At 38.4% G+C, this 15378-nt stretch overlaps 2 protein-coding genes, 1 long non-coding RNA gene and 1 other non-coding gene across 7 annotated transcripts in view; all 4 read left to right on the top strand.

The window, feature by feature from the left end:
- The window catches only part of LOC147844971 (zinc finger MYM-type protein 1-like), a 108351-nt gene extending 102200 nt beyond the window's left edge, over positions 1-6151 (top strand). The window contains exons 2-4 of the mRNA XM_088650337.1: positions 699-2839; positions 2959-3071; positions 3614-6151. Of these exons, the coding sequence (XP_088506463.1) occupies positions 4233-5765 (1533 nt within the window). The 5' untranslated portion in view covers positions 699-2839; positions 2959-3071; positions 3614-4232 and the 3' untranslated portion in view covers positions 5766-6151. The remainder of the gene's footprint in view (positions 1-698; positions 2840-2958; positions 3072-3613) is intronic.
- LOC796311 (zinc finger MYM-type protein 1) overlaps positions 1-15378 on the top strand; it is an 854498-nt gene that overhangs the window by 350257 nt on the left and 488863 nt on the right. The gene's annotated exons all lie outside the window — the stretch shown is intronic.
- Positions 1-15378, top strand: part of wu:fe14d05 — a 312007-nt gene that overhangs the window by 195500 nt on the left and 101129 nt on the right. The gene's annotated exons all lie outside the window — the stretch shown is intronic.
- On the top strand, positions 8247-8320 carry trnat-agu (transfer RNA threonine (anticodon AGU)). The gene has a single exon. It is a non-coding gene; the product is annotated as a tRNA-Thr (tRNA).

Raw genomic sequence — 15378 nt, forward strand, 5'->3', positions numbered from 1 at the left:
TTAGTTACTTAGTTATTAAGTATTAGGTATAATTAAGTATTAGCTACTTAAGCTAAAGCCGTTTCCCATGGGTTGTTTCATTTGTGAAGACTTGGCATAATGTTAACTTTACATTAAGGACCACAATAAGCATTTTGTCTAGCGGTGTATTTGCTTAATGAGCACTGTGCTACGTCCAAACTAACCCCACTGTATTTTTGTATAATCAATTTCTATTCTGTTGTTAAGTGAATCAATTAATTTAAAATTAAAATGTTAACATTTTTTAATTCTTTGTGATTATTTTTGTGATAATTTTAATAATAGTTTTGCATTCTTTATGTAAAGCACTTTGAATTACCATTGTGTATAAAATGTGCTACAGTATAAATAAACTTGCCTGGCAGTTTCATGTATTGGATAAAATGACAGAGAAAATAGACATAAGATCATGTTTCAGTGCAACTAAACCCCAAGTACAAAAAGTTCACAAATTAAGCAATTTGGCTTTAAGAATGAGTTGTTAAATTCTAATGTCACATTATCAATCACAGCAGGGTCGACCCGTGGCATAGGCAGTATAGGCAATTGCTACGGGCGCAGTACGGCCAGGGGGGCGCCAGAAATGGGAGAAGAAAAAAAAAGTAACTTCCACTATACTTAAAACTAGTTGGTATGAATTCAGAAAAGAATAAGCCCACATTAATATAACTGCATAGTGCATAGCCTCAGGGGCGCCCCCAGGGGGTGGCCAGGGGTGGCCAGGGGTGGCCACGGCCACCCCTGTGAAATCTCTGGCCACCCCTGTGGCCACCCCTATATAATTTTGCTTTTGATATTATTAATTTAAATGTAATTTTGTAAATTCACAATAAATAAATAAATAAATAAATAAAATGCAGTTACCAAAACGATTTTGGATTGGCGCCACTGACGTAGCTGATTCGTTGCCCTTTCCCCTTCCTGTTAGAGCCGTTGGCCGCACAGTCAGTCAAATGCGCGCCTTCAACTAGTAACAGGACAGCTACGGCAGAGATTTTTTAAGCAACAACAACGGGTATGTATGTCATATTATATTTATGTCTTCACTTGTAATTCACTATTCCATTTTCTCTGTTGACGTTTCTAGCTAAGAGGTAAACGTGTTAATCAACAGGGCTCGAAATGAAGTCATTTTGGTTTACATTTTTAATGTTTTTGGGTAACGTTACGTTCGCTTTCGCTGATTACTGCTCCTCATTTGCATGCTGTTATTTAGAGGTGCACAATTAATTGTAAAAAGATATTTATTCGACCCCCTAGACAATAATAACCCAGCATTTTCACGATTCTGCCAATCATATTTTCAAGTTCAGGAGAGAAGAAAAGGCGGGCGCACGAGTCTTTTTCGTTCTTTCACATTCATTGCTCTGGGACATGGACACCTCCAAATGATGTTGAAAGAGTCACATACTGTATTTATAAGGTATAATTCACCTAAAAATGTCAGTTTTGTCTTCATATAATGCTGTATTCGCGGCCGGGAGATTACACGTGACGTGAGCTGCTGACCGTGAGCTGTATGCGGGCGCGCGCCCTACTTAATGATAGACGCGCGCACGTCTCCTTTAGTGAACAGAACCTGCATGTGCTGTAACAGGTAATACAGTTGTAAATAATATTCAGTTTGTGGCACAGAGTGATTGTTTGGGTGCCACACGTGAAGTATGAACAACACTTAGCAGCGAAAATGAAACTTAAAGAGTGCACATCATTTTAATAATCATATCACATTTTAGAGTTATGATTACGACAAGCATTTGATGTTTTTTTTCTTTCATAGCGAACACACAGTTGTGCATGAAAATAAATGTTTACAGTGTCAGTATAACTACTCTAGCCTATATAATGTTGATTTTACCAGTGAATTAAATGGTCTAATAATGTTCACAATGATTGCAAGCATATATCTCAAACATAATTGAACATTAGAATTATCATATGTGGAAGAGAATTATTTATATAAACCAGTAGACCTGCACATATTATTATTGTTGTTTTACTATATGTTTGAGAAATAAACAATAATTGCAGACTCATATTAACCTTTAATAAAATTGCAATTCTCATTTTAGCCAGAATAGTGCAGCTCTACTGTTATTTTACGGTCGTTTTCGATTATTTTTCTATGTAAGCATGAGCTACTTAGATGTGTTTTTATCTTTGACCATAATGCTGCTATTCTGGTGAATGTCACCATCGTCAGCGCGAAAATTACAGTAACTGCTGATGTTTAACTGCAGCAGCTGAGCTGAATTTTCGTGTTTTTTGAAAAGCATTTAAGCGTAGTGTAAAGTTCTTATAGCATAATGCATTATGTATTGAGTGACGACGAGAAACTACACCCCGAGACAAAACATGATACTACCGGTATTGAGTGCTATTTATTAAGAATTCTTAAAGTTGAAATGAAGAGTAGTGATTTATTCAATTTGAAATCACACATTCAGAATCTAGTTTATTTAGCATCTCCGCTATTTTTTAGGTGCCTCTAACAGTTTGACATTGAAGCACAAGTGCTAACATTACATTAACATTAAAGTTAAATAAAAAAGTTCATTTTTGAGCCCTGTTAGTAACGTTTTTACAGTGTTGAATTAATGATATTAGCTAAAGTGTATGTTGGTGCTGCTAAATGTATTAGTTAGTTACATTGTGCTATGTCACTTTGCAGAAGATGAAAAGAAAGTCGACAAGCATCTATAATTTTTTTAAGAAAAATGGAACAGGGCAGTGTAGGTCTGAGGAAGTTGAGAATAGACATAATGTCCAAAATGAGGCAGAGCAGCAAGCCAGTGTGGAGGCAGAGCAGCAAACCAGTGTGGAGGCAGAGCAGCAAACCAGTGTGGAGGCAGAGAACCAAACCAGTGTGGAGGCAGAGCAGCAAACCAGTGTGGAGGCAGAGAAGCAAACCAGTGTGGAGGCAGAGAAGCAAACCAGTGTGGAGGCAGAGCAGCAAACCAGTGTGGAGGCAGATGGTACAGAAGATTTTCATGCACAGGCTCAGCACAGTGATGCCCAGTCAAAATCAGTTTTGGTTCCTGGTCCACCAGGTAATGTTAAATAGATAAGACTGTTTATAGTAATAGAATTAATACTAGAGATAGCAATGTACAATTTTGAGGTTCAAGGTATTTAACTATGCTTTTTTCCAAAGTGACATCATTAAGTTGACTGGCTGAACAGTAAAGTTGACTGTATGTAGTGAGATCATATAAAATTTAATTTAAACTACCAGTATTCTTAATAATTGTTATTTTTAATGTATCATTTTTACATTGAACTATGATACTTAATATTCATATTTTGTTATTTAGGCTAGTACTTGAGCTATAAGAGCCTAAATACTAATGTTTACAGATTATTTTTTTAATTATTAATAAAAATATTAATAATTACTGTGGATTGGCGATATATATATATATATATATATATATATATATATATATATATATATATATATATATATATATATATATATATATATTAATATTTTGGTAGCTGTAGTTGTTTGCATTAGGTTCATAATAAAGGTTATTACAAAAAAGTTTATTGATAAGTTAAGGTTTTGGTTTCTCTTTTGGATTTATCATAGATATATCCCAGTCAAGAGCAGAAAGACCCAAACAACCACTTCTCAAGGTTTTCCCTCGGACCCTCATAGGAGATCGAAGGAGGAGCTTCATGAAAGAGTGGTACAGTACTCATAAGTGGTTGGAATACTCTCAGAGTAAAGATGCTGCATTCTGTTATGCCTGCCGGCACTTCAGTCTTCCTTCTTCACGTGATTCTGCATTGACATCTGAAGGATTTAGACATTGGAAGAAGGCAAGTTTTCGAGATGGAGGATTTGCTAGCCATGCAAAATCAGAATCTCATACCAATGCCATGTTAGCCTGGAAAGACTTTGAAATATTGCAAAAAAACAATTGTTCTCTCTCTCTGCGTCTTTAAACGCTGAGTATGAAAAACTAGTAAAGGAAAACAGAGAGTATCTTAAAACAATTGCAGAAACCCTGCTTCTAACGGCAACACAAAACATAGCCCAGAGAGCAAGTAATGAAACTGGAAGTGAGAATATAGGGAATTTTCTCTCTATTATGGAGTTACTTGCCAAGCATGATGATGTAGTAAAAAAGAAAATGACTACTCAAAGAAATGCAACATATCTTGGACATAACACCTAGAATGAAATAATTGATTGCCTAGCTGAAATGGTGCGAACCTCAATAATAAGCGAAGTTACACAAAGTGAGACATTCAGCATTATGGTTGATGAAACCAAAGACATTAGTAAAAAAGAGCAGATGTCCTTTGTGTTACGATACTATTACAATGGGTCTGTATTTGAAAGCTTTCTCACATTTGAAGCTGCTGAACAACTGGACGCTGAGGCACTTTCTCACAAAATCATACAAACAATGCAGAAGTATGGTCTTGATTACAGAAACCATTTAGTAGGACAAGCATATGATGGGGCCTCTGTTATGAGTGGTAAAAACACAGGTGTGCAAGCACGCATTAAATCAGAAGCTCCATTTGCCTTCTATGTACACTGCAATGCACACTGTCTCAATTTAGTATTGGTGGACAGTGTGAAATGCCTCCCTGAAGCCAGCAATTTTTTTTCTCTGTTACAAAAACTCTATGTTTTTATGTCAGGTTCTTATGTACACCAAAAGTGGATAGAGGTGCAAAGAGACATGTATAAGGGGGTGACAAGGGAACTACAAAGGTTGATAGAGACACAATGGGCATGCCGATATAATGCATGCAAAACAGTGAAGGACAGACTTCCAGCCATCATACAGCTACTCAAACAACTTTCTGAAGAAAGAAGTGCAGACAGAGCTGTCGAAGCAAGAGGTTTATTAGCCCAAATAGATTTCAAATTCATTTGTCTTCTAATTACAATTACTAGGATTTTTGGTGAGATCAAGCATCTGTCTGACATTTTACAGTCCTCACAGTTAAATTTGGGCGCAGCTGTTAGCCTTGTTGATTCTCTTATTGACACATTAAATGGATGCAGAGAAGGCCCTGTCATCAATGAAATTTGGGATAATGCAATATCTCTTGCAGATCAATGCAGTGTCAGTGTTACATCTACAGGACGTCAGGTCACACCAAGCTCTAGGATTGAAGGATATTACATTTCCACACCTATAGCCCAGAGACAGGTCAACACAGATAAAGAATCATTTAGGACAGACTCCTTCATTCCAATTGTTGATGTACTTCTCTTTGAAATTAAGAAAAGGTTTTCTAAAGAGAGTTGTGTCATAATGGAAGGGATACAGGCCTTGAATCCTGGAAGTCCCAAGTTTTGTGAGAAAAATGTATTGTTTCCATTTGCCTCACAATACAGTTGTAGCACTGAAGATCTAGAAAATGAAATTCCTCAGCTTAAACGAGTTCTTGAAAGGAAGCAAACCAATGGTTTGGAAATTCCATCAAATTTACTAGACCTCACAGTCTTCCTTGAACCGTATAGAGAGATTTTTCATGAAATGTTTAAACTTTGCAAAATTGCTCTTGTATTACCAGTGAGCACTGCATCCTGTGAGCGCAGTTTTTCTGTGCTAAAGATGATCAAGACTGTGTTGAGAAATACAATGAGTAATGAACGTTTGAGCAATTTGGGGGTGTTAAGTGTAGAGTCAAGAAGGGCAAAGGCCATAAATCTTGATGATTTTGTGGATGTGTTTGCAAAAAGGCACAACAATAGAAGAATAAAGCTTTATTGATTAGATTGTGGCCTAAAAGCTATTTGGATTCATTATTATATGATTAGGGTTGGATCAAATGTGTATAAAGTAATGCACTCTGTTTGTTTAATTTGCAGGTGTAAAGTGTTAAATCAAGAAGGATAGAAGGGCCATAAATCACAATGATTTTGTGAATGTATTGTGCAAAAAGGCGTATCAATAGAACATGCTGTATTAATAATATAGTGGCTTGAAAAAAAAGGAATACGGATTAACTATATTATTGGGGTCTGTATATAGTGAGTGTGTGTAAAGTAATGGATTTTGTTCAGTTTGTCCAGTTGTCTGTTTTATTAATTAATTCATTGAGCTTTATTCAATTTAAACATGGCATATACTGATTTACAATAAAGGTATGTGAAAAATAACTGACTTGAAAGTGTTTTTAAGCTAAACATTGATTTTTATATGATTTGTATATATATGTGCTGAATAATTTAAAGGAAAGAATTGCAATATTTTAGGAGTAATTCATTGCTAGTTAAAATTAAATTAAATTAACACAAAAATAACATTACGCTAAAGTTATTCTTTTTTCCAGTGTGCCACCCCAAGTTTTGATGTGGCCTCATCTGGCCACCCCTATGAGATTTTTCTGGGGGCGCCACTGCATAGCCTACTAAGTAGTAGTAGTATAATAATAATAAAACCTACTCGCCTAAGACGCTCCCCTCTGAATAATTAGACTGTACCTGCTACGGTGTTCATTTTTTTTTTTTTGATGGGTCAACATGCTCAATATGTCAAAACGTCCCAAACCCTCTCAAACAGTCTAGTGCGCAGGGGAGGCAAAAAAAACACAAGAAGAGGAGGAAAAACGCAACAAAGACAGAGGTAATGTTACAACAAAGATGATTATTTTACTGTATCCGTGATCGATGACGCCATTAATTAGCTTGACACATACTTGTCAACTCTCCGGTTTTCCCAGCTATCATCAAGTTTAAGTATTTCCTCGTAGTTGCCCTGTATGTTTAAACTTTCTATGAATAGTGAAAGTACTGTCAAATCAGAGCCGATCTCAAATGTGATATAAATTGCAAGAGCTGTGCAAGAGAATTGTGCTTTCGCTTTATTTTGGCTTGAAAGAATGTTAATAAAAATGTCTGCATTCACTTTTTTCCTGTTAAAGCTGTGCGTCGATCGACGCAACCCCTGAATCAGTGTATGCATGCAGTCTGACTACTGGACGTGCTCTATGTGATATACTGTTCCCAGATCCGCTTCTGTACACGCAACTGCTTGTAAATGCTTTCATTAGCCTATAGATCTGTGCATTCTTATGCCGAGTTCAGACTGCATGATTTTCAAAGTAATCGTGTCACAGATGTTTTCACACTGCTTGACTATCTGGGCTAGCGTTTCGTCGCTGCTTTGTTGACACTGCAAGATTGATCGGCGACTGGGACATTCACATTGCATGACTTTACTATAGGAAGAATCGCTGACAACTTCGTCCAAACTACGTTTCAGCCAAAAACACGTCGTATATGTTTTGTTATTAACTACATAATGAGAAAGAAGCCTTTAATGGGGTAGAGCATGTACGTGTTTGCTCACCTGGGTTTAAAGGGAATTAGCCATTTCTCCTCAACGTTAATAATAAACTAATTTCTTTCTGTATGAAACATCAAACAGACACAGTTGCTCCTGAGTCCTGTCAAACCTCCACTAGTTTTTCCTCCATTTCGTGTGTCCAAATAAACCAAAAAAGAGTGCTTTAAACTTTTCCCCCAGCCTCCTGCTGGCCTGCAGCAGGTATACACACACACACACACACACAAGTGAAAGCTGCTCTCTCATTGGCTGTAGGCGATGGCTGATGTTATTTTCAGTCAAAACTCAATTCACACAGCATGATTTGAATCGCCGACAGCTCCAGATATTTAGCATGCCAAATATCTCACAGGCATCGGCGACTTATCGGCGATTCTCTCAGATCGCGTCTTTGATAGTTTATACTGTGTGATTGTCACTCACGTGCACGAACGGCGATTTGCCTGTGATTTCAGGCATTTGTCGGCGATTTCTCAAAACCTGTCGGCGAGCCAAAATCGGGGCTAAAATCACGCAGTCTGAACTCGGCGTTACAGTGACACCTCTGTTATCAAAAAACAAAATAAGAGATTGCTGCTCTTCACTAAATAACTGTAGTAATGCTAATCAATATTTAAATACAGTAAAAAGTGAATGGGATTTTATAACTTGATTTATTTTCTGTATAGGCCATTGGTTTTATTAGGCAAAATATTTTGTGTTATTGTTAATATTTTCTAATGTTTGCTATGTCTTCTTTTTAAAGCTAATTGTTGTCCCATATTTTTACATCCCAGTGTTGAGAGGTATGGCATAACATGGTTTGCTAATCAATAAATAGCAGCCTCTTTGGTTGCTATTTTAAGACTGGCTGTCTTTTTTTAGTCTCTTTGTGCAAAAACGTCTTACCCTGTTTTCAGCATTGGTACTGTGGCTTAGTTGGTCAAAGCGCCTGTCTAGTAAACAGGAGATCCTGGGTTCAAATCCCAGCAGTGCCTAATGTACAGTTTCCAGAGTTGCTTCTTCTCAAGGTTTACAAGTGTTTACGCAGCAAGCTGTTTAGCAGTGTGGTACTTAACAAAACTCAAATCCTTAAAAACGCTGCTTGTTCAAGAGGGCTTTGGACAATGTCTTTATAGAGCATGGTGTGGTAATGCATAACCAATTAGACTTTAATATTTCAAGTCCAGACATTCACACATGCAGCGCTACCGCTGTAAGTTGTTTTTTTCTTTTTTTGATTAAACAATTAGCTCCTGTCTGACGCTGTGGCTTAGTTGGTCAAAGTGCTTCTCCAGTAAACAGAAGATTCTGGGTTTGAACCCAAGCAGTGCCTAGTCCGTAGTGAGATTGGCTTTTATAGGCCAGAGAGTACCAAAAAGTGTTTTCTGTGGAACAGTGCTGGAGCACTTAAGCTCTCCGATGCAATCAATAGCGTCGGACTTCTAGGCTGTGAGCTGAGTCATGCAAAGGTTGTGGGTTCGAGTCCCACCAGAGTCGCAAGTTTTGCCCCTTTTCTTCACTTGACTTAGGTGTGGTGAGTTTCCATCATTTTACGCATCTATGCCACAGCCATGTCACCCTGCAGCCCAAGACCGGTTACTCACTGAAGCTAAGCAGGGCTGAGCCTGGTCAGTACCTGGATGGGAGACCACTAGGGAACACTAGGTTGCTGTTGGAAGTGGTGTTAGTGAGGCCAGCAGGGGGCGCTCAACCTGTGGTCTGCGTGAGTCCTAATGCCCCAGTTAAAGTGAAGGGGACACTACACTGTCAGTGGGTGCCGTCTTTCGGATAAGACGTTAAACCGAGGTCCTGACTCTCTGTGGTCATTAAAAATCCCAAGGCACTTCTCGTGAAAGAGCAGGGGTGTAACCCCGGTGTCCTGGCCAAAGTCCCTCTATCGGCCCTTACGATCATGGCCTCCCAATCATCCCCTCTCCACCGAATTGGCTCTATCACTGTCCCTCCACTCCACCAATAGCTGGTGTGTGGTGAGCGCACTGGCGCCGTTGTCCTGTGGCAGCCGTCGCATCATCCAAGTGGATGCTGCACACTGGTGGTGGTGTGGAGAGACCCCCCCTCATGATTGTGAAGCACTTTGGGTGTATTGCCATACACAATAAATGCGCTATATAAATACACATTACATTACATTACATCTGTACATCCAGTTTTGCTTTTTTCCTTCATTGCTCAGTGCAGGCTTAGATACTAGAGGTACTCTACAATGAAGCTGATGACTTACAGTTTTTTCTTAGTTGTTTACACACAATTACTTGTACTACAGACACAATTTCTACAACATGTGTAACTGATGCACCAACCCCCTGAACCAATTCTGCTAAACTACAAGCACAATTCCTGCTTTACACTCAAATTGCAGGTTTACAACATACTTTTTTCAAAACACTACACACAATTTTCTGCATATTGCACAATTTTCATGCAAAAAAATATTTTGTTTTCACAAGGAACACACTGACAATCTGTTTCTTAACAAAACTCAAATCCTTAAGAACGCTGCTCATTGAAGAGGGCTTTGGACAATGGCTTTATATCGCATGGTGGGGTAATGTGTAACCAATTGGACTTTAATATTTCAAGTCGAGACATTGACACGTGCAGCGCTACTGTTGTAAGACAGGGGCAAAACAAATTGTTCTTGTCTGTCGTTGTGGCTTAGTTGGTCAAAGTGCCTGTCTAGTAAACCGGAGATCCTGGGTTTGAATCCCAGCAGTGACTTGTTTGCAGTGAGCTGTTCTTTTATTGGTCAGAGAGTACTCAGGCTTTGTGGCGCAATGGATAGCGCAGTGGACTTCTAGGCTGTGAGCTGAGTCATTAAAAGGTTGTGGGTTCGAGTCGCAAGCATTATCCATTTTCTTCACTGACTTAGGAGTGGTGCGTTTCCATTATTATAGGCATCTGTCCATCCAGTTTTGCTTCTTTCTTTCATTGTGCAGTGCAGGCTCAGATACTAGGGGTACTCTACAATGAAGCTGATGACTTAATTGAGCTGTTTTAAATAAGGGAGATTGGAAAGCGGTGCAGGGCAGAGTGGGCTTAAAAAAAGGCTCGAAGGCAACTTGTGGTTTTGGGGTAAAGTAACTGCCACCTATTGTTGAGATCAAGCCTTTTGGGTTTGTCGTACAAAACCCTCTTTATGCATGTGCAAAGTAACTGAGTAGAAAGCACAGTAAATTTTGCTCCCCCCCACTGTCTTAGATGAAACTGCGTTTTGGTTTTTTCTTTTAGTGTTAAGACTAAGTTGGCCAGAGCACCTGTCTTGGGAACAGCAGGTGCTAGGTTCAAATCCAAAATGCACCTTTCCTTCAGATTATGGGAGAGTGGCTTTCTGATCTGAAAATCTTTTAATGGCCGATAGCATATGTTTGTCCAGGTTTTCATTTTCTTTCCATCTTGTCAGCATTTTCTGCATCCTGACATGCTGGTTTTTGTGTTTTATTGTTTTTTCTTCATCGATTTTTGTTATCGGGCAAATGTCTCTTACAGTTAAACAACCTCTTTTGGTTGCCATTTTAAGACTTGCTGTCTTTTTTTAGTTTCTTTGTGCAAAATCATCTTTCCCTTTTCAGCGTTAGCGCTGTCGCTTAGTTGGTCAAAGTGCCTGCTTAGTAAACAAGACATCCTGGGTTCATGTAGTGCCAAATGTACAGGTGCCAGAATTGCTTCTTCTTAAGAGTTACAAGTGTTTACGCAGCGAGCTGTTTAGCAGTCTGTTTCTTAAAAAAACTCAAAACCTTACAGGTTTTTCCAATTGTTTACACTTAATTACTTGTACTTCAGACACAATGACTACAACATGTAACATGCACCAACCCCCTGAACCAACTCTGCTAAATTACAAGCACAATTCCTGCTTTACACCCAAATTGCAGGATTAAAACACATTTTTTTCAAAACACAACACACAATTCTCTGCATTTTGCACAATTTTCATGGAGAAAATATTTTGTTTTCACAAGGAACACAGTCATTCACAATTGTAAAGTCAGTTGTCCTACTTTGCATACTGATTCATCATGTAGGTAAACACCTGTCACACAGAATTGCAATTTAGAAATCAGAGCTCATCTGGTTCATAACTGGTTCTCTGCCTACCCATGTTTTTTAGTTGTTTATCTCCCCCTCCATATTCTCCATTCCTCAAACCTATTGAGGATTTTTTTTCTCCCAGGAGATGTAAAGTGTATGACCGAAATCCAGACCAGACCAGACCAAAACAGAAAAGAGGATGTAGACCATGTTATCTGCAACTTTGTGTTGGCTGTAATGTACACTGTGTACACTGTATTTATGGGGAAAATACAGTAAAATATATTTGGTATTTGTCTGTTTTGTATAAAAACAATATTCTGAAGTATTTTACAAAGCACTTCTGTAGGCCTACTGTCTGTAGTACAGTCTATTCCAATTGTTTACACACAATTACTTGTACTTCAGACACAATAACTACAACATATAACTGATGCAACAAACCCCATGAACCAACTCTGCTAAACTACAAGCACAATTCCTGCTTTACATTCAAATTGCAGGTTTAAAACACCCTTTTTTTTAAAAACACTACAGACAATTCTCTGCATTTTGCACAGTTTTCATGCAGAAAATGTTTTAACAAGGAACACACTGTCATTCACAATTCTAAAGTCAGTTGTCCTACTTTGCATACTAACTCATCACATGAGTAAACACCTGTCACACAGAATTACAATTTAGAAATCAGAGCTCATCTGGTTCATAACTGGTTCTCGGCCAACTCATTTTTTTTTTTTAGTTGTTCATCTCCCTCTCCATATTCTCCATTACTCAAACCTATTGAGGATTTTTTTTCTCCCAGGAGATGTAAAGTGTATGACCGAAATCCACACACACGTATACCCCTTCTCCAAGCTATAGCAGTTGATGCTTTTCGAGACTGGATTTGCCATGCAAAGTAACAAGTCAGAAATCCTCATTTTAGTCCATGTGAGCAAAATTACATCAAATTAGCAGTAAACAGTTTGTTAAATTTGAAACGCAATAACCTTCCACATTTGTTGTAAGCTGCAGGCTTTACACTTTCATGTGTCAAGACTATTCATCATGTATTTTAATGCATATCAGTGTATTTAGTTCTACATTTAGAGAAGATTTTCTTTATTATAGTAGCCGGTTTTTTAATCAGTGTAAAAGCATTTTAATATTGATAAGGCATCTGCAACTTTTGTGAAGCATCAAATCACTGGCATATTAACTGTCAAAACATGTTTATGACTGCATAAATGTATTATTGCTTTTAAAAAAAGTCACATATTGTGCATTTCTATTATACACAATTTGTACTAAAGTAATTAAAAAAGTTCATGTCAATACATTTTCTCTTTGCACCACCAGGTGGCAGTCTTTGTACTTTTATTTCGAGGGTGTAGATTGCATAAGTTTTATTAATATGTATAACTTCATTTATTGTATTAGTAACTATAACTATATACATATATATATATATATATATATATATATATATATATATATATATATATATATATATATAGTTAAAAATATTTACCATTTTCCCAAGTATATATAACTACTACTGTAAGAAAATATTAGAATTCGGTACTTACTTTCTGTATTATCTTTGCTTGAACTGAGCCGATCTAATCCTATTTATATGAATTTAACCTGCTTCTGATCAGGTTTGACCTAGCAGAACTGTTGCTATGACAACAACTCTCAGATCAACTTTGAAGAACGAAACGATCCTGGATCGTGTTAAATCGTCAATATCTAAATACAGCTAACTGAGAAATCCACATACGAAGAACGGACCCCTGCTGACAAACTGGAATTCTTCGAAAGACGTTTTTATGAAAGACATAATGCCCTGTAAAACACAGGACACCTGCAAGGGCTTGTCTGGGATTTAAAACCCCGGACCTCTCGCACACGAAACGAGAATCATACCCGGGGGTGTCCAAACTCAGTCCTGGAGGGCCGGTGTCCTGCATAGTTTAGCTCCAACTTCCTTCAACACACTTCAACTCCATGGAGCTTTCTAGTATATTTAGAAGAGCTTGATTAGCTGGTTTAGGTGTGTTTAATTTTACATGGCGTCAGAAGTATCAGATAGTCAGAAATTTTTCTCAAACAAATCAAGGGCACCCTAAGCGAGAATCATACCCCTAGACCAACAAGCCACTGCAAAACAGCAACTTTACATGGCGACACAATCTGCCGACAAACTGGCATTCTCAGAAAAAGGCATCTGTGTAAGCCACAACGCCCTTACAAAACAGCAGACAACTGTAAGGGCTCAACCGAAATTTGAACCTGGGATTTGTCATAACATGAACAAGAATCATACTCCAAGACCAGCAAGCCACTTTGCAAGAATTTTTTTTATGTGGTGACACTATCTGCTGACAAACTGGAATCTTTGAAACACCTTTTTATAAAAGCCATAATTTTGAACCCATGACCTCTCGCACCCAAAGCGTGAATCATACCCCTAGAAAAACAAGCCACTAAAATCTGAAGTTTTCACATGGCATCAGAAGCAGCAGATAGTCAGAAATCAAGTGCAGAGAATTTGTAAGATGGAGGAAGAGAGTCTGAAACAATGGTGGATAGTCTATTGGGTGAGAGAGAGCGTAGGTTTCTGCGAAAGGCAACTTGTTTTGGAGTGTGTGGTGGCTCAGGAGTCCTGTGGATGTTGAGAGACAAAAGGAAGTGATCCGATGTGTGTAGTGGAGTTACTAGTGTTTGATCAGTGAAGCAATGTCGAGTGTAAATAAGATCAGTAGCAGAAGTAGGTGCTCTTTTGAGGTCAAAAGAGGCAAGCAGAGTCTGGAAGTCAGTAGCTTGAGGTTTTTCAATGTGGATGTTGAAGTCACCTAGTACCAACAAGGGAGTGTCATAAACAGAAAAAGATGAGAGAAGAACATCCAGTTCATCTAAGAAGTGACCTAATGTACCTGGTGGGCGGTAGATGACAACCACATTTATGTAGAAGGAGTGGATAATGGTGGCTGCATGGAATTCAAAGGAGCTGATCTTTGCCAGTGACTATCTCTGAGTAAATTTCCATTCTTTGGAAATCAGTAGTCCAGTTCCACCCCCTCTCCCTGTCTGATGAGGAGTGTGGGAGAAAGAGAAATTAGTAGAAAGAGTAGCATGTGTAGCAGTGTCCTCCGGAATCAACCAGGTCTCAGTTAGAGCCATGAGATTATAGTCAGAATGTGTAGCTATGGAGGTAATAAAATCTGCCTTGTGAACAGCAGATTGACAATTTCAGAGGCCCACGGAGAGAGAGTTGTGAAATAGCAGATGCATGTATTGAACGAAGGTTGTGATAGTTATGCCTTTAGCTTACCTCCCGTGCTTTGCGAGTGTTAGTAACAACAGGAATTAGTTAACACATAATAAAAGTGTAATGAAAACAATAATAAGTGCAAAGATTAAGTAAAATAAATAAATAAAGTACTCAGGTGCTTTGTCAGTGTCTTTGCTCGGTGGAGTCGCACAGGTAGAGTCAATGGTCTTTACACTCGTCGGTCTTCACACGCAGTGAGACTAGCTGCTTGTATACACCCATGAGCACTTGCTGATAGAATTCAGCTTGACATGCCTCAAGAGTTCCCACAATAAAACAACAGAAACTGAGGCGAGGGGTGCAAAACCAACCGTGATCCACACACAAGCTCTTACAGTAACCAAGGAAACAGTGAGTAATCTTTCTAGCACTACACACAAACAACTGAAAACAAGTCTAAATGTACTTACACGCTGCTGGTCTCGTTGCTAAAGTGCTTCTTCTTATATGGTTGAACAAGCCATCCTACTTCCCTTACTTACATTGCCTATCCATCCATCTATTTATTCATTTTGTTTAGTAAATGTGTTATTTTTGAGGTTGACCTCAAAAAATATAATAATTTTACTGCCAGAATTGTAGGTGCAGGCTAGGACTGTCTCTGCCATTGGCAGATAACGTTGTTTTTTTGGCTTCATAGGATATGGACCTTCAGCATGCAGTGGGACGGTTTGCTGCTGAGTG

This window comes from Danio rerio, chromosome 4, assembly GCF_052040795.2.
Source record: "Danio rerio strain M-AB ecotype USA chromosome 4, GRCz13ab, whole genome shotgun sequence".
NCBI lineage: Eukaryota > Metazoa > Chordata > Actinopteri > Cypriniformes > Danionidae > Danio > Danio rerio.